Source organism: Ranitomeya imitator, chromosome 1, assembly GCF_032444005.1.
Source record: "Ranitomeya imitator isolate aRanImi1 chromosome 1, aRanImi1.pri, whole genome shotgun sequence".
Lineage (NCBI taxonomy): Eukaryota > Metazoa > Chordata > Amphibia > Anura > Dendrobatidae > Ranitomeya > Ranitomeya imitator.
In genome coordinates, this window is record NC_091282.1 from 190632253 (window position 1) to 190653357 (window position 21105).

The 21105-nt window shown below is 40.5% G+C and overlaps 1 protein-coding gene across 1 annotated transcript in view; it reads left to right on the top strand.

Moving 5' to 3' along the window:
- KCNN2 (potassium calcium-activated channel subfamily N member 2) overlaps positions 1-21105 on the top strand; it is a 264916-nt gene that overhangs the window by 178503 nt on the left and 65308 nt on the right. The window contains exons 4-5 of the mRNA XM_069752987.1: positions 2767-2908; positions 20065-20175. Coding sequence (XP_069609088.1) covers positions 2767-2908; positions 20065-20175 — 253 coding nt within the window. The remainder of the gene's footprint in view (positions 1-2766; positions 2909-20064; positions 20176-21105) is intronic.

The following is a 21105-nucleotide window of genomic DNA, read 5'->3' on the forward strand; positions in this document are numbered from 1 at the left end:
TTAGACCTCGTTCACACGTTATTTGCTCAGTATTTTTACCTCAGTATTTGTAAGATAAATTGAAAGCCTGATAAATCCCCAGCCAACAGGAAGCCCTCCCCCTGGCAGTATATATTAGCTCACACATACACATAATAGACAGGTCATGTGACTGACAGCTGCCGTATTTCCTATATGGTACATTTGTTGCTCTTGTAGTTTGTCTGCTTATTAATCAGATTTTTATTTTTGAAGGATAATACCAGACTTGTGTGTGTGTTAGGGTGAGTTTCGTTTGTCAAGTTGTGTGTGTTGAGTTTTGTGTGGCAACATGCGTGTAGCAACTTTTTGTGTGTCGAGTTGCATGTGACAGGTTAGTGTAGCAACTTGTGTGCAGCAAGTTTTGCGCATGTCGAGTTTTGGGCGTGGCGAGTTTTATGTGTGGTGCCTTTTGAGTATGTGCAAGTTTTGTGTGAGGCAACTTTTGCATGTGTTGCAAATTTTGTGCATGTGGCAATTTTTCGTGTGGCGAGTTTTCCATGAGGTGAGTTTTGCACTTGTGGCGAGTTTTGCGTGAGCCTAGTTTTGAGCGTGGCGAGTTTTGAGCGGCGACTTTTGTGTTTCGACTTTTATGTGGCGAGGTTGGTGTATGTGTGGTGAAATGTGTGCTGAGGGTGGTATATGTGTTCAAGCACGTGGTAGTGTGTGGCGCATTTTGTGTGTGTGTTCATATCCCCGTGTGTGGTGAGTATCTCATGTCGGGGCCCCACCTTAGCAACTGTACGGTACATACTCTTTTGCGCCATCGCTCTCATTCTTTAAGTCCCCCTTGTTCACATCTGGCAGCTGTCAATTTGCCTCCAACACTTTTCCTTTCACTTTTCCCCATTATGTAGATAGGGGAAAAATAGTTTGGTGAATTGGAAAGCGCGGAGTTAAAATTTCACCTCACAACGTAGCCTATGATGCTCTCAGGGTCCAGACGTGTGACTGTGCAAAATTTTGTTTCTGTAGCTGCGACGCCTCCAACACTTTTCATTTCACTTTTTCCCCATTATGTAGATAGGGGCAAAATTGTTTGGTGAATTGGAAAGCGTGGGGTTAAAATTTCACCTCACAACGTAGCCTATGACGCTCTCGGGGTCCAGACATGTGACTGTGCAAAATTTTGTGGCTGTAGCTGCGACGCCTCCAACACTTTTCCTTTCACTTTTTTCCCCATTATGTAGATAGGGGCAAAATTGTTTGGTGAATTGGAACGCGCAGGGTTAAAATTTCGCCTCACAATATAGCCTATGACGCTCTCGCGGTCCAGACGTGTGACTGTGCAAAATTTTGTGGCTGTAGCTGCGACGGTGCAGATCCCAATCCTGGACATACATACACACACACACACACACACATACACACATTCAGCTTTATATAGTAGATGTGTTAATTCTAAACCTGAAATACTCCTTATATTGGTCTTTTACAATTACATCTGTTGGTTTTTATACATTGTATGTCCAGCCACCCATGTTACGACTAAGGGCCATATTTTCTTGAAACAAGTAAATGAGATGGTTCGAGTTTTTCTCTGTCTGATTATTTGGTTCATTGCTGTTTTTAGAAGAAACAATAAAGATATCTGATTTTAACCTATCTTGGACGCTGGCACATTTCTTCAATATGTATTTTATGTAACAGACAATAATACACTGTAACTATACACTAATTCCATTGTTTTATAAATGGAATTGTTAATCTAAATATGAAGGGGATGTTGAGAATTAGCAGGAAAATGGCCCTTTTTACCTAAAAGCAAGGCCATTTTTGTTGATAAGCTTTCTCTGATATTGCAGCTTAGGCCAACCGAAGTACGAGGTTGACATGGGACATTTCTTCAGTTTATGGAAATATTAACATAAGAGCAGCAGAATAGCAGAACTCCTCAAATCTCCTTCGCCCAACCAATAAAAAGCAAACAACTAAGCTATGGCTGTCGGAATGTGAAGAGGCAAAACATAAATATTGGTTGCAACTTGAAGTGATTTATTTTTGAGACATTATTGTTGGCATACTACTAGAATATGCCATTAAAGGAAACCTAGCACTCAACTTTAGGTAAGATGCAGCAGGAAAAATTTATTGTAGTAAATAAAGGAAAACTTTTCGGTCAATTGTGACCTTCATCAGTTACGGGTTATTAAATTAAAGCTGGTAACGGGAATTATAATCGCTGCACGATCATATATCAAAATTAGTTCAGCGTGGTTGTTGTAGGCAAACCTGCTATGAGCAAATAGGAAGATTCCTGGAGCTGCAGTGCTCTCAGACGCGGCATCCACCGCTTGAGGCAAGCATTAAACAGCGGGAAAAATGTGAAAAATCTGCTAAATTAATGAACATGCTGCTTTTTTTTACCGTGATGCGTTTTTTTCGCGGAAAAAAATGCATCATGTGCACAAAAATTGCGGAATGCATTCTAAATGATAGGATGCATATGTATGCGTTTTTTATGTGTTTTTATCGCGAAAAAAACTTGAAAAATCCTGAACGTGTGCACATACCCTTTAAATTTCCTGTTGCTCTAAACTCGTACATACTGAACAGTTCCTTGATCCCTCACTGGTTATGTAAGTTGCTCCTTCAATAACATGTCATTTCGATGAATAACTATGGCGGCTCAATCACTGACTGTAGCAGTGACAGTCAAATTGACATGTCCTTGTATTGATCAATAGATTAATGACAGTGGCCATAAAGAACCTGTATTCATTTCTCTATGTTTTATACTTCTTGCAGATACCATGACCAACAGGATGTCACTAGTAACTTTCTCGGAGCAATGTGGTTAATTTCAATCACTTTTCTATCAATTGGATATGGTGACATGGTACCAAACACGTACTGTGGAAAAGGAGTGTGTTTACTCACAGGAATTATGGTAAGAAGACATTTAATCGCTATGACTTTTCTTGAACTGCTTTAAACATTGATGAATGAGGTTGGTTCTTTTTTCCCGTATATTTGTTTTAACGCATGGCATCAAATTGCTGAACAGCTCCGAAAATAACCATATATCTCATGGAACATGGCCTGTCATGTTCTCTCTTGAAGGCCTGGTATTTAACAGAGCTATTTTTTGTTCTATGAGTAAGTTATAGCTCCTATACATTACAGTTTAAAAGGGATATTCCCATCTCCAAGATCTTATCCCACTATGCACCATTTCCGGTGACTACCTCTTGAAGCTCATCAAGAGAATGCCAAGAGTGTGCAAAGCAGTTATCAAAGCAAAAGGTGGCTACTTTGAAGAACCTAGAATATAAGACATATTTTCAGTTGTTTCACACTTTTTTGTTAAGTATATAATTGCACATGTGTTAACCCTGCTGTTCTGTTCGGTCTGGGGAGACCTATTTTGAACTTTGGTATTTTTTGGGGTGTTCAAGATGCGGTTCTGAAACTTGTGGTTGATTGACTTAAATGAGGATGGGTCGGTCGGCCACGGGTTTCAGAGCCGCATCTTGAATATTTTAAAGAATATTGAAGTTCAAAGTCGGTCATTTTTGACCAACAGAACAGCAGGGTTAATTCATAGTTTTGCTGCCTTCAGTGTGAATTTACAATTTTCATAGTCATGAAAATACAGAAAAATCTTTAAATGAGAAGGTGTGTCCAAACTTTTGGTCTGCACTGTACATAGTGGCTTGTAAAAGTATTGTGTTGAGTTTGCCAAAAGACAGTGGGGACTCCTCAAATGTATGGAGGAAGATGCTGTGGTCAGATGAGACCAAAACTGAACTTTTGGCCACCCAGGTAGACGCTATGTCTAGTGTCAAACCAACACAGCACATGACCCCAAGGACACAGCCCCCACAGTGAAACATGGTGATGGCAGCATCATGCTGTGGGGATGTTTTTTGGCAGCAGGAACAGGAAAAATGGACCAAGTCAAGAGAAATATGGATGTTGCATAGTACAGGTATATTTTTGAGCAAAACCTGTTTCAGTCTGTCAGTGAATTGAGACTGGGAGAGAGGTTCACCTTCCAACAAGACATTGACACAAGGAATACTGGTAGAGCAGCATTTGAGCGGTGTAAGGGAAAACGTGTAAATATATGGAGTTGCCTAGTCAAAGCGCGGACCTTAATTCAATTAAGGAAACAATCTAACTTAAAGGAGCTGGAGCAGTGTTTCCTTGAGGAATGGGAAAAAATCCCAGTTGCTAGATGTGGAAAACTCATAAAGACTTATTCAACGCGACTTGCAGTTCTAATTGCCTCAAACGGAGGCTCTTCAAAGTTCTGACTTAAGGGGCGTGAATAGTTATGCACAATAAAGTTTTCAGTTATTTTGTCCTAGTTGTTGTTTGCGTCGCAATAAAAGGAAAACCAAATGTTCACAGTTGTAGGCATGTTCTTTACATAAACTGATGTAAACCCTCAAAAATGTGAGATTACTGGTTGTGAAGTACCAAACAGGAAAAATGTCAAGGGGGAGTGAATATTTTCGCAGGCCGCTGTATAGCAGTCTTTGGTGCGTGGGGGCATCATATGAAATCTTTGGGTGCCAAACTCCATGGCAAGAGACGGTTTTCCATTGAAGGGGCCAGTTAGTGGATTAATAAGTTCCTCTACCTTGCACCTTTTTGGATTATTAACCTTCCCTGCTTATATGTATACTAGATGGTGGCCCGATTCTAACGCATCGGGTATTCTGGAATATGTATGTATATAACAGCCACATAGTATATAGCACAGGCCACGACATATTTTTGAATACCCGATGCGTTAATACAGGCCACGCATTATATAACAGTGGCCATGCAGTATATAACACAGCCCAAACAGTATATAAAACAGCCCACGCAGCATATAACATTGCCCACATAGTATATAACACTGGCCACGTAGTATATAGCAGCCATGCAGTATATAACGCAGCCCACACAGTATATAACACTGCCCACATAGCATATAACACTGCCCACGTAGTATATAGCAGCCATGTAGTATATAACGCAGCCCACACAGTATATAACACTGCCCACGTAGTATATAACAGCCATGTAGTATATAACGCAGCCCACGCAGTATATAACATTGCCCACATAGTATGTAACACTGCCCACGTAGTACATAGCAGACATGTAGTATATAATGCAGCCCACGCAGTATGTAACACAGCCCACGTAGTATGTAGCAATGTGGGCACTATATGCGTGGTTAAAAAAGACTTAAATTAAAAATAAACATATACTCACCTTCCGCAGGCCCCTTGTAGTCCTGGCGCCTGTGTGCATACACAGCATCAATAGTAAAAAGTTGGTCACACAGGGTTAATAGCTGCATTAATGGAATGCGTTACACCGCGGCATAACGTGGTCAATTAATGCTGCCATTAACCCTGTGTGAGGGCTGACTGGAGGGGAGTATGGAGTGGGCACTGACTGCGGGGAGGAAGGAGCGGCCATTTTGCCGCCGGACTGTGCCCGTCGCTGATTAGTCGTGGCAATGGTCATGGGCGTTTTGCCACGACCAATCAGCGACTTGGATTTCCATGACAGACAGAGGCCGCGACCAATGAATATCCGTGACAGAAAGACAGACAAAGACAGACAGAAAGACAGACGGAAGTGACCCTTAGACAATTACCGTATATAGTAGATATGTCTGTGCCTGCGCTGTTTCCCTTTTATCACTATTTCTATCTTGAACAGCATATATAAAATGGTGGGTGTCTGTTCTAGTGATAATTGAGTTGGTTTATTGTTATTATTTATTGTTAAGTGTACAGTATATTTTGAGGGTTTTAATACTGAATTTTCTAAAATTGATGTTTTTATTGGTATATATAGGGTTATCTCCTGTAAGCAATATTCTGCTTCTGCTCTTCTGGATTTACACTTTGCAATTCAGGAGGAAGCCAAAAAAAAATTTGTCATAAAAATCCAAATGACACATATTTTTTTTCTTTTAATGATTAGCTGCAAAAACTGAATAAACGGCATATCATTATTATTTATTATTATAGCGCCATTTATTCCATGGCACTTTACATGTGAGGAGGGGTATACATAATAAAAACAAGTACAATAATCATAATCAATACAAGTCATAACTGGTACAGGAGGAGAGGGGACCCAGCCCGTGAAGGCTCACAATCTACAAGAAAAGGGTGAGGATACAATAGGTAAGGGTAGAGCTGGTCAGGCAGTAGTTTGGTCGATCAGTGGTTACTGCAGGTTGTAGGCTTGTTGGAAGAGGTAGGTCTTTTAAAGGTTTCCACAGTAGGCGAGAGATTGATATGTTGTGGTAGAGAGTTTCAGAGGAGGTGGAATGCGTGGGAGAAATCTTATATGCGATTGTGAGAAGAAGAGATACGAGGGGAGTCGAGAAGGAGATCTTGTGAGGATCGGAGGTTGCGTGTAGGTAAGTATCGGGAGACGAGGTCACAGATGTATGGATGAGACAGGTTATGGATGGCTTTGTATGCCATGGTTAGGGTTTTGAACTGGAGTCTCTGGGTAATGGGGAGCCAGTGAAGGGATTGACAGACAGGAGAGGCCGGGCAATAGCGGGGGGATAGGTGGATTAGTCGGACAGCAGAGTTTAAGATAGATTGGAGGGGCGCGAGAGTGTTAGAGGGGAGGCCACACAGCAGGAGGTTGCAGCAGTCAACACGGGAGATGATGATGGCATGCACTGAGTTTTTTCAGATTCTAGGTTGAGTAATGTACAGATGGATGTTTTTGAGTTGAAGTCGGCAGGAGGTGGAAAGGGCCTGGATATGGGGTTTGAACGAGAGATCAGAGTCAAGGATTACACTGAGGCAACGAGCTTGTGGGACTGGTGAGAGTGAGCAGCCATTTACTTTAATGGATAGGTTTGTTGAGGGAGGTCGAGGGAGATGGGGAAAGATGATGAATTCTTTTTTGCCCATGTTAATTTTTAGAAATCTAGCAGTGAAGAAGGATGAAATAGCCGACAGACATTGTGGGATTTTGGCTAGTAGGGAGGTGATATCTGGTCCAGAGAGGTAGATCTGCGTGTCATCAGCATAGAGGTGATACTGCAAGCCGTGAGATTCTATGAGCTGTCCCAGGCCAAAGGTGTAAATGGAGAAAAGCAGGGGTCCTAGTACTGAACCTCGTGGGACGCTGACAGATAGTGGGCGAGGTGAGGAGGAGGTGTGCGAGTGGGAGACACTGAATGTCCAGTCTTTTAGGTATGATGTGATCCAAGATAGGACCAAGTCTGTGATGCCAAGAGATGAGAGGGTCTGTAGTAATAGGGAGTGGTCCACTGTGTCAAAGGCAGAGGACAGGTCCAGGAGAAGGAGGACACAGTAGTGTCGCTTGGCTTTGGCAGTCAGCAGGTCATTGGTGACTTTAGTTAGGGCAGAATAAGGCATATCTAGCCTTATTATACCTGTTTATTACAGCTTAATGCAAGTTCTAATTTCTAGAGGAAAACAGTTGTTATTTATGATGCTTTATGGAGGCATCATAAGATGATTTCCCCATGGTTCCTCAATATGTAAAGCTTAGGTGTTCATGGGAATAAGATCTTATAGTTATTTCAACTATTTTGGTTTTACTAATGTAGAGGATTAAAGTTTTAGAAAATAATATAAAATATGTCTAGCAACCAAGTCTTTAGAGAAAATTTGAAGTTAAATTGTATTGTAACCCATTTGAAACAAATACATTTAACAATACTGACAAAGTGTATATATCAAAAGGAGGACTAAACACAAAGTACTCAGCTCATGCAAAATTCTATATAAGAGTGGTCTAATTTATAGACTTAATCACAATTTTCAGCCTTACAGTACATAACAAATTGCCGAACGAAGCGATCCAGAGGGTAAGTAAAATTCCAATTCTTTATTTAGTTGAGCTTTAAAAAAAAGAGGGATACAAATATAAAACAATATACTAAAATAAATTACAAGAGCGCCCTAACCAGGAGGGACACTGAGTGATAGTCTATAATGTACACAATTAAAGGCCCATATCAGAGGCAGACAAATATCAAATCCAGTATTTTGATCAAAAAGATTAGTGGATGTACATCATGTCCATGTTATCTGGCTAAACAAAAGGTAACTAAGAGTAAAAGCATGTACTGTACATATAACCAGAGGCATTATGGTACAGAGGATGGCTGCCAGTGTTTTGATCAAAGCATTTTAGTGGGAAAACATCATATACATGTTATCTGGCTAGATACAAGCTAACTAAACACAAGATCGTCTAAAAAAGTAAACAACGCATATTACCAGAAGTGATATCATACAGATGATAGCTGCCAAATGAAGACCACAGAGTCCCTCCTCACCCCAACGTACGTTTCACATCCAGCTTCTTCCGGGGGTCGGAAACGTGTTAGGGCTCTCTTGTAGTTTATTTTAGTATATTGTTTTAGATTTGTAGCCCCCTTTTTTTTTTTTTAAAAAAAAACTCAACTAAATAAAGCATTGGAATTTTACTTACCCTCTGGATCTCTTCGTTCAGCAATTCGTTACGCAAGTCCGAAAATTGTGATTATTTGATTTGAAGTGCCAATCACTTTTGGACACTTATGGATTTATATGTAAATATACCAGAAACAGAGATATACGGGACAAAATGTTGAATGAGGACAGACATTTTTCTGGATGTCGAATTTGTTCTTTGTTTTTTGTTGAAAAATACTTAGTCTTATCTCCTATTTCAGCAATTTTAGTGACATCCCAATGTACAAGATATGCAGGGATTATAGTGTTTAGGTTTAGTCCCTCGTTAGTAAAATATACTATATTATTTTTGACTGATATAAGTTCAGTCAATTAGCATTTTAGAAAAATGAACCATGTACCTGTTAAACAGTACATGACATGCACTTGTTCAAGGCCATGTGGAGTGGGTATTGGCATCAAGCTCTGCCACCACCCACTGCGACACATGCAATGTGCCCATACATCATGCCCTGGCAGCTGTGAGAGCAGCTCACTCCTCTTTATACTCAGTTTATTACAGCTATCCAGGCTAAGAAATAGTTTCAGATATACTGATTGTCAATCTCTACAAATCAAACCGCAAAGAAATAGTGTACCATGGTATAAAGTTTACTAGATAGGCTGTGTGATGAAAGGCCAAGCGGTTGATGGTGAAGGAAGGCGATAATACTTGTCCAAGTGTCAGTAGATATCTTCACGTCCCAGATCTGCATTTCATAACACAACCTTATCTTATCTCCTCCATCATTCAAGTTGCTTTAGAACCTGTAAACTCTCTGGACTGTAAAACTGCTCCATATGTCTGTATTCAAACAACCCGCAGACAGCTCCGAGCAGCAGATTTCAACACTCATATACTGGAGGGCATGCAAAATCATCAAGGCAGAACAAAATACAAAATAGGGATGACCAAGCAACACAGCATCTGACTTAAAACCCCCGCAAGCATCTGTCATAAATATCTCTGCAGACTACTGAATATTAGCAATATACCACCTGACAATAGAAGTATATTGATAAGGAAAATAGATTATTAACCATAAATATTTCACTTGTCATTCTACAACAATTTATTCCTTCTTTTCTTCTTTTCCTTTTACTGGTTTTCCGCTGCCCTTTTTCCCCTTTCACTTTCTATCTACCTCCATTTCTTTGTCTCTGTTTATTTAATTTTCTGTATATCTCTTTTTTTCCATTGTTTCCTACTTCCATTTTTTCCTCCTTTCCCCTTCCACTCAGGGGTGGACATATCATTGGTTCAACCTTTGCAGCTGCACAGGGCCCAAGAGGTAAGGATAACCATTTCCATGTACAAGACAAGTGGAATGGTGCATTATGATGAGCTATAAGACAGCACAGAGCCCATCTGCTTCTCTTGTCTGTGTCTACCAGTCCTTCCATTTATCTTACTTTCCTCACCACATCTTCCTTTTCTCCCTCAACCATCTGAAACTTATTTGCTTCTCTCGCTTTCCTTCCTTCATTCTATCTTCTTTTTGGACTTCTACCACCTTTCTTCCTTCCACTCCTTCTCTGTGATTTTCTTCCTTCCTGATCATGTTTTTGTCAAAGGGGTTGTCCAATGTCTATGGCTGCGTGCCCACGATCAGGAATAGTAGTGTTTTGAATGCAGCACATTTGCGCTATGTCCAAAACGCTGTGTTCTACATTAGAAGCACAGTGGATGGGATTTATAGAAATCACTATGCTTCTAATTACCTCCGCGTAAACTCATGCACAATGCAGGATTATGAGCCGCAGCTATTCTCAGCTGCAGATTTGGACCAATTGAATGTCATTACATGCGGTGAATCTGCGTTTTGGATGCAGCAAAAACACGCTGCGTCCAAAGCATTGCAATTCCTGATCATGAGGATGTAGCCTAATATGCCCTTTATAAATACCTATCTTTCAATCCTAACCACTTTTGTAATAATCATTTTTATTTATATAGCACCAACATATCTGGCAGCACTTTACATTCCATAGGGTACTTGTACAGATAATGAAGACGTAATAGATTAAACGTATAATTCAACAAATACCAACTAACTTTATTATAAAATTCCCTACTGTTCTCCCTATCTTACTATTCTGTATATGTCATTTTTTTTATTTAATTCCTGTGACGTTTAATTTGAGGGGAGTCTCAAATGCGATGTCACAGGGGGATGATCCTGGAATCACTTCTCCATAGATTCTATCACCCACACTGAAACAGGACATCATCACCTGCATCTTCAATAGCCACTGCCACACTTTTGTCACCGCTACCTCTTTCCTAGAAATTAAACTCCATCAAGGAGCGGTGATAGAAGCAGGGTGAGTGACATCCTGTCATCGCCCTAAAACTAATTATTATATTATATTCACAATATATGTCAGTGGAGTGTCTTTCTGGCAATTAACTGATGAAAAAGTACAACACTTGTGTGTCTGGTGAAATGATTTTTAATCTTGCTTAAAAAGCAATGTTCTCGACCGACAACACATCGTCCCGTGTAAACAAGTTGTGCGAGCATGAATATTATTTTCTTTGCGCACAAAACAGCCAGAAATGTGGTCAGCCTATCTAAACAGACTGTTACGCGACTGTCTTAAATGTAGCCAATCGACATTCGTTTAACGCCCATGATCGCACTGCCTACAGTATATGCGGCCTTTGAATAACTTCTGTGTCTTAGGCTGCATTTAGACCCCTGAATTACAAACACTGAAAAATGATCCCTGAAGGGCTAAATATAAGCCTGTCATGGTCATTTAACAACCTGTTTAGATGTGTGACCGCACTTTTGGGTGCACAGAATGAGTGTTAATACAATGAACAGTGATCAAGCAAGCTTAAAAATCATTTCACCCAACGAATGAGCACTTTGCTCATTCATTGGGTGATTTCCAGCCTCTTTAGGCTTCTTTTACACTTGCCATGATTTTGCGGCCGCAAAAACAACGGAAGGTTGTTTATGCGGTGCACCGTGACTTCCGTTTTTGCGGACCGCTGTTTTTTTTTTTCCCCAACACTTCTGCTATAGTATTGGGAACCCGAAAAACAGCGATCCGCCAGTTTTTTGTGGTCCGTTATTGCGGAAGACCGTGAAAATTCTGGCGATACGGCCCGTAAAAAAGGCCCGCAACAATAACGGGCCGCAAAAAACTATGTGTAAAAGAAGCCTTCGATAAGCCAGTTATCCAGAGATAAGCATTCCTAGGAATACTAGTTTGGAATTATTGGACAGCATAAATGGACTCTTACTGTAGCGAGATTAGATAATAGTGAAATCTCTAATGTGAGAGCGTGTGAAAATACATTTGTAAAAAGCTTAGCGGTGGTGTGTACAGAGCCTTATCTGTAAAATGTAGCATTGTTGTAATGGGCTTTGTAAATTAAATGTTGACATTTTAATAGTGAATAGTGTTGTTTATGTTTAAAGAGTAATCACCATTTATTGATTTTTTTCTAAATCGGTGGTACATGTGAAAATAAACAACTTTCTAATATGTTTTAGCAGAGAAATCTGCTTCTTTCACCTCCTGGACTGATCATTCTCAAAATGCTCAGTTTACTGGTAAAATCTGTATTCGGTGAAGACATATTATTATTATTGCAATAATGAGATAGGAGATGACAATTGAATTGGTGCTTATAACCTTTTCTGGACAATTGTAACTGTCGTTCCAGGAAAACTTGCAGCACATTGTCTGTGTCTCCTTCCCCACTGCTGTCCATAGAGTTTTATAATCACTGCCATCTCCTATGTAAGTTGTGTGAAATCTGTCTTCACTGAATTCAGATCTTACCCATGAATTGAGAATGAATGATCAGTCCAGGAGGAGCAGATAGCTCTGATGAGATATATTACAAAGTTCCTTTTTTTATCTGTAGTTTTGATTTATGAAATAAAAATTAAAACAAAGGTTACTCTTTATGTTTTTAGTGATAGAACAGGAAAGCTCTTTAGATTGATTACCACATGTACCAATGTACATTTTTGCTCCTGTTCTATGGCAGCTATAAGGAGTGCCATATTCACCTCTAAATTAATTGTTGCACCTTACTACAGTGCACATTTAATCAAAACTTACTTATAAAACACCACTCTTCTCAAATCTGCGCCGTAGAATTGTAGACTAGCACCATAGAATGTTATGCTATGGGGCCGTGCATATGTCCGATTTTTACCGGTGTCTGAGGAAAACAATCAGTGCATGCCCGAGTGTGATCCTGTATTCAGATCACACTCTGCCATGCAAGTCAATGAGACTGTGGAAATCATCAGACTACAATCGGATGACATCTGACTGCAGTCCGCTTTCCACACACTGACACAATGGAGAAAGTGGAGAAATTTGGTTCTCCATCTTCTCCTCATCTGAAACAATCAGATCACACTATTCTGACACTGATCAAACTCTGATCAGCATTTGATCAGTGTCATTTGCATAATCGGCCTGATTCTCTCGGACGAGAGACTCTACGGCCTTCTGCACCTGCCCCTTGGAATATACTTTGACTTCAAGCACTGAAGAGATGTGGTCAGATGTGTGTTGAGATTCCATCAGTGTCAGGTGTAGATGCCTTGTAAATATCTAGTTGCTATTTGGAATGAAACTAGCTGATGCAGTAGGAGCCATACAGAGGCCAAATGAAGGAGCCCTGGCATACAAAGCACGTTACCCTACCAGAATCCAGGGCAGAGGCAATCAGTGACTGATCAGATTTCATTTGTGTCTGTCTATTATTATGAACAGTGACCTTTATTTTGCCATGCTTAGTCATCTCACTGATTCAGTAGTTTATTAAAAGCATTAGGGGTCATCTGAAGCTGTGAAACCTATTCTAGACTATTGAAGGGTATTGCCCAAAAACACATTTGGCAAACAGCCAGCAGCAATGTTATTGTGTTCTGCTTCTCCTTCCTCACACTCATACGTCTAAAGATCTCTTATATTCCATACATATATGGTATGTAAAGAAGTAATTTACAGTAGCAACATTACAAATCTATTAAAGAGTTTCTCCACAACTTTCTCATTGATCACCCATCCTATGTGGAATCTGACACCTGTCACTCCCACCAATCAGCTGTTCTCAGTGGCGACAAGAAATGCTCAATTGCTCCATCTTCTGATAGTGGCTGTGTCCGGGTACTGCACATACGCCTCTTATTGCTTTAAATTGGAGGCAAATGTGCAATCCCAGCCCCTGCCACTATCGGAAGATGTAAGCAGCTCCTCAATTGAGCATCTCCAGCTGCCGACACCGAGATCAGCTGATCAGTGAGACGCCGAGAACAGCTGAGCAGTGGGACACCGAGAACAGCTGATCAGTGGGACACCGAGAACAGCTGAGCAGTGGGACACCGAGAGCAGCTGATCAGTGGGACACCAAGAACAGCTGATCAGTGAGACACAGAGAACAGCTGATCAGTGGGACACCGAGAACAGCTGATCAGTGGGACACCAAGAACATCTGATCAGTGGAACACTGAGAACAGCTGATCAGTGGGACACCAAGAACAGCTGATCACTGGGACACCGAGAACAGCTGATCAGTGGGACACCGAGAACAGCTGATCAGTGGGACACCAAGAACAGCTGATGAGTGGGACACCAAGAACAGCTGACCAGTGAGACACCGAGAACAGCTGACCAGTGAGACACCGAGAACAGCTGATCAGTGGGACACCAAGAACAGCTGATCAGTGGGACACCGAGAACAGCTGATCACTGGGACACCGAGAACAGCTGATCAGTGGGACACCGAGAACAGCTGATCAGTGGGACACCGAAAACAGCTGATCAGTGGGACACCGAGAACAGCTGATCAGTGAGACACTGAGAACAGCTGATCAGTGGGACACCAAGAACAGCTGATCAGTGGGACACCGAGAACAGCTGATCAGTGGGACACCGAGAACAGCTGATCAGTCGGGGTGCCGGGTGTTTGATCCTGACTGATCAGACATTGATGACCTATCTAAGTCATCAATGATAAAGTAGTGGACAGCTTCTTCAATTGGTATTTCACTTTGCTTTTATTTACTCTTGACTTCTTTGGAGGCATTTTTTTCTACACAATTCAAGAAAATTGTTTAGGTTACTGATCCAATAGGCTATTCATCAAAGCTTTTAAGCCAGAAAAGTGGTAAAAAAAAGCTTTGAAAAAATGAAAAATTGTAGTGCAGTGCAGAGTGGTGCAATCATTTTGCAACTTTAAGCGTTTGAATATGCTCAACCAAAATGGACTGAATGGGGGGGGGGGGGGGGAGTACTGGAACGGGACGGGAAGGAACATGACTATACCCGTCTGTCCAGTTAATCAAAATTGCTGACGTTTTGTACTGTAGAAATGCTACGCCAGTCCCTGACTGGAGTAGCATTTCCGGCACGACGTGTGGAAGCGGACACCACTCAGAAGCAGCGCCGAATTCATTAGATGGCACCTTTTACTTCAGCAAGACTGGCAAAGTGAGTTTTCCATAGTTTTTCAATCCAAATCTCCTGGGTCAAATACTACTGCATGAGTAATTGGCTTATATTTAAGAGGGAAGTCCCACCATAGCAAGTAATATCTTGCTGATCTCAAGAACAGGGCTTTAAAGTCTTCATTCAAATGGAGAGATAACCCATTTACTGCCTATGGAGCTACCAGAGATTTACAAGTACACTGCTGCATAGACAATGCATGGAGCTGTTGTGTGCATGCTTGGCCAGCATGCTATTCACATGGGGCACTTTGGAGCATCAGGAACAGCAGTGATGGAATGGTGGGGATCTCGGCACTTAAAATTTTAACTATTTTAGTTGCATGCTATAACTTGTTATATTGAAATATACCCTTAAATATCTGGGCTGCTACTAGACACCACTAAGGGATGATGAGGAACTTAATAAAGGCAGGTAAATTAGTTCAGTAAAAGCTGACAACTCCATTTTCTGTAAACTACACAATTGCTGGCTTCAGACAGAAAATGTTATCACTTAAAGGCATTTTTTATTACTTTCTTGCATTTTTTAAAAACTCTGGCTGTATTTCTTGTTATTATGGTACTCAAATCCCCCATAGACATGGCAGGAGTCCAATGGGCCTACAGAGGGAGCCACCTAATTCTATCACACAGTTTAGATGCCACAGATGCTATTGATTATGGCACCTAAGCTGTTAAATGATCAGACACCAACTTTATGCGTGATAGCCTATGCTCTTAGCATCAACCTGAGCATCGGGAATGTGCAGTATATTCTACTTCCAAGTGCCATCATAAAAAGACTGCACATCAGAAGACCCATCAGCAGCTGCCATAGAAACACCATAGGGATTCATTAAGAAGTTAAAAAAGGATAATTTTACATTCATTTAATACATTTGTGGTACATTTCTAGCCTCTCACAAAAAAGTAAAGGATCCAGAGGATGCACCAAAGTGTGTAAAATGCCTCAAAACCGCACTGATTGTATTACATGTAGTATTTTACTACAGACTAAGAACAAACATCTGGCTCCAGCTTTTTGGCCACAAACAATTGTGTGCGCACTTGTGTGAAATTACCCTTAGTCTCGCTCATACCACCTTATCAATTGGATGAGTGCTATACGATTTTTTTAGCGGATAGCACTTGGACCAATGATATGTAATGCGGCAGTGCTAATCAACGCAAGCTGCGATTTGACTCGCTTGAGGCTCACCCATTCAAGTCTATGGTCATGGAAATCATCAGATTGCATACGGATGACATCTGAGTACAGTCCGATTTCCACGGACTCATACAATGGAAAAGATGGAGAAATTTTGTTCTCCATCTTCCCCTCATCCAAGAGAAATAGATCACAGTGTGTTGACACTTAGGTCAAACTAGGATCGGAGTGTCATTAGAAAGATCGACCCTGTTCGCTCTGATGAGAGAATCTACAGTTATGTGACCTTGACCTTAACGTGATTTTTGCACCTTTTTTGTGTCACTACTTTAAAATCTGTTTTCTCCAATCACATTAATAGTCACTACTAAAGCTAAGCTGGAGGCTAAGATTTCTCAGATATATTATAGGTTTGTGAGATGTTCATGTGGAAAATGGAACGTTCACAGTCAGCACATAGACCAATGTTAACTAATGTGTTGGTTCACATGATAGTTTTTACCACATTGACCATAGGTCTGTGTTAAACAAAAAATTGAAGCATGTACTAATCTGATCATTTTCTGATGAATATTATCCATACATTACAATACAGATACATTATAACGATGCCATGGAAAAATGTATTATGCTTTCAATTTTTATATGGATGAAATATTATCCATGTCCCTGGATGGAAAACAGACTATTTTTCATAAGTTTGCCTGAACTTAGACTTTGGCATGGATATTGGCATGGCATATTCACCTCTATGCAATAAAATTTGATCCTCTTGTTTCTTGTGTTTTACATACAGTATGTCTAGCTCTAACATCTGCATATTTGGATATGATATATAAAGAAAGCCATAAAAAAGTTTATCCTAGAGAGTATTTCATGTTCTTTATTTAGTTATGTACTCCTAAAGTCCAATTAAATTGATGGTGAATTGTTTGCTTTCATTTATGTTAAGGCTTTTTGCTTTATATAAAAAGTATATCCACCTATGGCACAGGAGTGTGAGGCTCTAGAGAAATATTGTATTGTATATTGTCTGCTATATACATGTAGACACAGGTGTGCATAGCAGCTGTAGTCACAAAACAGTTGCCCATTTGTACTGTAGACAATTTCCAAACTTAAGGCCCCCATGCATAGTAGACTAATGTTGCCTAATTCTGTCGGTTTTGGTAGGGTCAGCTTTGAGTTTACTGTGTTTGGGGGCCTCCGGACTCTACCCTGACAGATGATGACGGGGGAGAGAATAATCCGCCACATCAGATTTCCAATTGACAATCCTTTTATTCTCTGGAAGATAAGCCTCTGCCAGACTCCTCCTTACTTGTAGAGAACGCAGGGGTGTATGCCAAGCCAAGAGTTGCTGGGAGAGATACAGTGGCATGTAAACGTTTGGGCACCTCAGGTCAAAAATACTGTTGTTATTGTGAACAGTTAAGCAAGTTGAAGATGAAATGATCTCTAAGAGGCCCAAAAGTTAACGACAACACATTTTCTTTGTAATTTAGGCAAGAAAAAAATGTTTGTATTTTTTTACATTTGAAAAATTACAAAAAGGAAAATGGGCCAATGCAAAAGTTTGGGCACCCTTGGAGATTTGTGTGCTCAGATAAATTAAGCCAAGGTTTCAGACCTTAATGAGCCTGTTTGGGTTATGACTTGTTCACTATCATCATTAAGAAAGGCCAGGTGATGCAACTTTCCAAGCATTATACTGTATAGACCCAGCTACCTCTATCTTTGTGCAAAAAAACAGAAGCCATGGGCTCTTCAAAGCAGGTGCTTAGCAGTCAGATTAAATTAAAATGATGGAAGCCCAAAAAGCAGGAGAAGGCTAGAAGAAGATAGCAAAGTGTTTTTAAATTGCCCTTTCCTCGGTTTGAAATGTAATTAAGATATGGCAGTTAACAGGAACAGTGGAGATCAATATAATATATATCAATAAAAGGTCTAAAAGACCAAGCACAATTTCAGTAAGCGCTGCTCATAGGATTGCTAAGAGGCAAATCAGAACCCCCAATTGACTGCAAAGACCTTCAGAAAGATTTAGTAGACTCTGCAGTTGTGGTACCCTTCTACTGTTCAGAGAGACCTGCACATACAGGGTGGAGCGCGGTAATTTGCTGATTTGGGAATGAAATAAAAAAATTATGATCATTAGAAAAATTTATTTTATATTTTAATTATACTGAACAGTAATGGAATTTTTAAATTACATGGTTTTAAATAGTGTATCTGGCAAATGTCGACCTTCGCTATCCACACACTGCTGCATACGTTTTCTGAAGTTTTCATGAACTCTAACAAGCATGTCCACTGGTATTCTGCCAATTTCAGCTTCAATATTGTTCCTTAGGTCTTCCAAGGTGTTGGGACGGTTGATATACACCTTAGACTTCAGGTAACCCCAAAGGAAAAAATCGCATGGGGCTAAATCTGGTGAGCGTGCTGGCCAGTTCACATCTCCCCTCAAAGAGATAAGCCGTCCAGGAAACATTTGCCTCAAACAATTCATGGTAACCCTCGCTGTGTGTGCAGTGGCACCATCCTGTTGGAACCATGTATCCTCTAGTTCCATTGCCTCAAGAGCCGGCTGAAAATAGTCCTGTCCGCCGTGTCAAATAGTCCCATGCTGACAAATGTTGGACCACGCACATTTTATACGGGTGAAAATTCAGTTCATCATGAAGAATCCGGTGGAGAGAACGTCTTGAAATGCCAAGAGCAAATGATTGCTTCCGAGCAGAGCGTTTCGGAGATTGCAGTACTGCTGCTCTAACTCTCTCGATGTTTTGTGGTGTTGTAATCCTTCTCTCAGGTCCCCTTCGTACACATGACACATTCCCTGCTGTTCTGAATGCATTCACCCAATTTACAATTGATTGCCGTCCAGGAACACGTCCGCGTGGAGGAACAGCGAATTGTAAACGAAAAGCACGCTGCACTGCAATGATCGAGTGGGCATTTGAAAAATACGCTTCAACACAAAATGACCTCTCCTCACGTGTCCACTGCATGATGGCAACTGAAAGGCAGAGGAATACAAATCTCCCATCAGCCACTGTAAGCCACACCCACTCTCCCCTCTCTTCGACCGACAGTGCCGCCACAGCATGCAGTGCAAAAAAGCAAATTACCGCGCTCCACCCTGTATATGGAAGAGTCAACAGAAAAAAACCTCTCCTGCGTCCTCACCATAAAATTCAGCATCAGAAGTGTGTAAGAAAACATCTAAACAAGCCTGATGCATTTTGGAAACAATTCCTGTGGAACTATGAGGTTAAAATAGAACTCTTTAGCCACTATGATCGAAGGCATGTGTGGAGAAAAAAGGGCACTGAATTGCCGGAAAACAACATCTTGCCAACCATTAACTATGGGGGTAGATCAATCACACTTTGGGGTTGTGTTGCAGCTAATGGTACGGGGAAAATTTCAGTAGAGGGAAGAATGAATTCAATGAAATTTTCAACAAATTATTGATCCGAACATAACACCATCTGTAAAAAAGCTGAAGTTGAAAAGGGGATGTTTCTACAAATGGATAATGATCCTAAACAGACGTCAAAATACACAATAGACTACCTATGCAAGATGACCATGGGATCTCACAGAACTGGAAGAATAGATGAAAATCCCCCACACAAGAATTGAAAGACTCTTGTCTGGCTACAAAAAGCGTTTACAAGCTGTGATACTTTCAAAAGGGGGAGCTACTCAACTTGCTTAACTGTTCACAATAACAATAATTTTGACAAGAGTTGCGCAAACTTTTACATGCCGCTGTAGCTGTCGGCCGGACTGTCGTTCGGACAACAGCTGTGTGTTGCATATTGGAGGCTGTGCCAAATGCTTTTTATATCACATAGGAGCAAAACAACTTTATGTTAAAGGATTTGTAGTTTTACATTTAGCGTAATATAGCTCTGAAATGATTGTTCATTTGTCTCACTGATTTCAGGGCGCTGGATGCACTGCCCTTGTCGTTGCCGTGGTTGCAAGAAAGCTAGAACTTACCAAAGCAGAAAAACATGTTCACAATTTCATGATGGATACACAGCTCACTAAAAGAGTAAGCAAGCAATGCTCGTTTTTGCATTATTATATGAATGTAAAGGGATGGGATGTCAATGAAAATGTGGATCCAAGAAAATATTTTCGAAACTAGGAAGTGTTTACAAAAATGATATGGTGCCCATGTTGCATCCTCCATGCTTGTCCTTCATCTACACTCTGGCTGCAGCCATTGAACAATTTTTTCCAATTTCTTGCAGATAGATTGTTAAGACTTCACCTTATCAGCACCTGTTGATTGTCTGCAGTAGTGACCTGACACCTCCACCCAATATGTCATGCCAAGAGACTGTGGAGTCTACCATGCAAAGTGCAGATGAATGGTGTATGCCAATTAGTTAAAAATAAGTTTTTGTTTTGTTACGCTAACTTGGGTATTATGTTTAACTGTTTTAACAGCGGAGAACATTTTTTAAAAGGAACTTTAGAAATCTTCTGACATTTCAGAGGCATATCAGAAGATTTTTCCTGTGGGGTGTGTGTGCTGAGATCCCCACCAATAACTGAAGTGAAGACTATGACCTTGAAGAATAAAAATGGGTCAATACAAAGTTGATCGCTTGTGCCTCTTTATTTTAGTGATAGGTGGGGATTTAGCACATGGACTCGATCACTCAAAACGTCTGACTTGTAATAAGTTTTGCGAAAGTGCAACATACCTCCAAAAGCAAAAAAGAATATTAGATATTATCAAATGAGAAGTTAGAGGGATAGCCAACATTTTGGTACTATGATTCAGTGTTTGAACGCAAAAGATGTCTACACTTCTTGTTGTCCCTTTATGAATATGGATGAAAAAATCAATGAGTATATTATTTCATAATACCCATGCTTTGTCTTCTGATGAATATGTGGCCAACGTAAAGTGAAAATAATAAAATGGTATTCAATGTGTTACATTTTTGTTGTCATAAACTAGGGCACCATG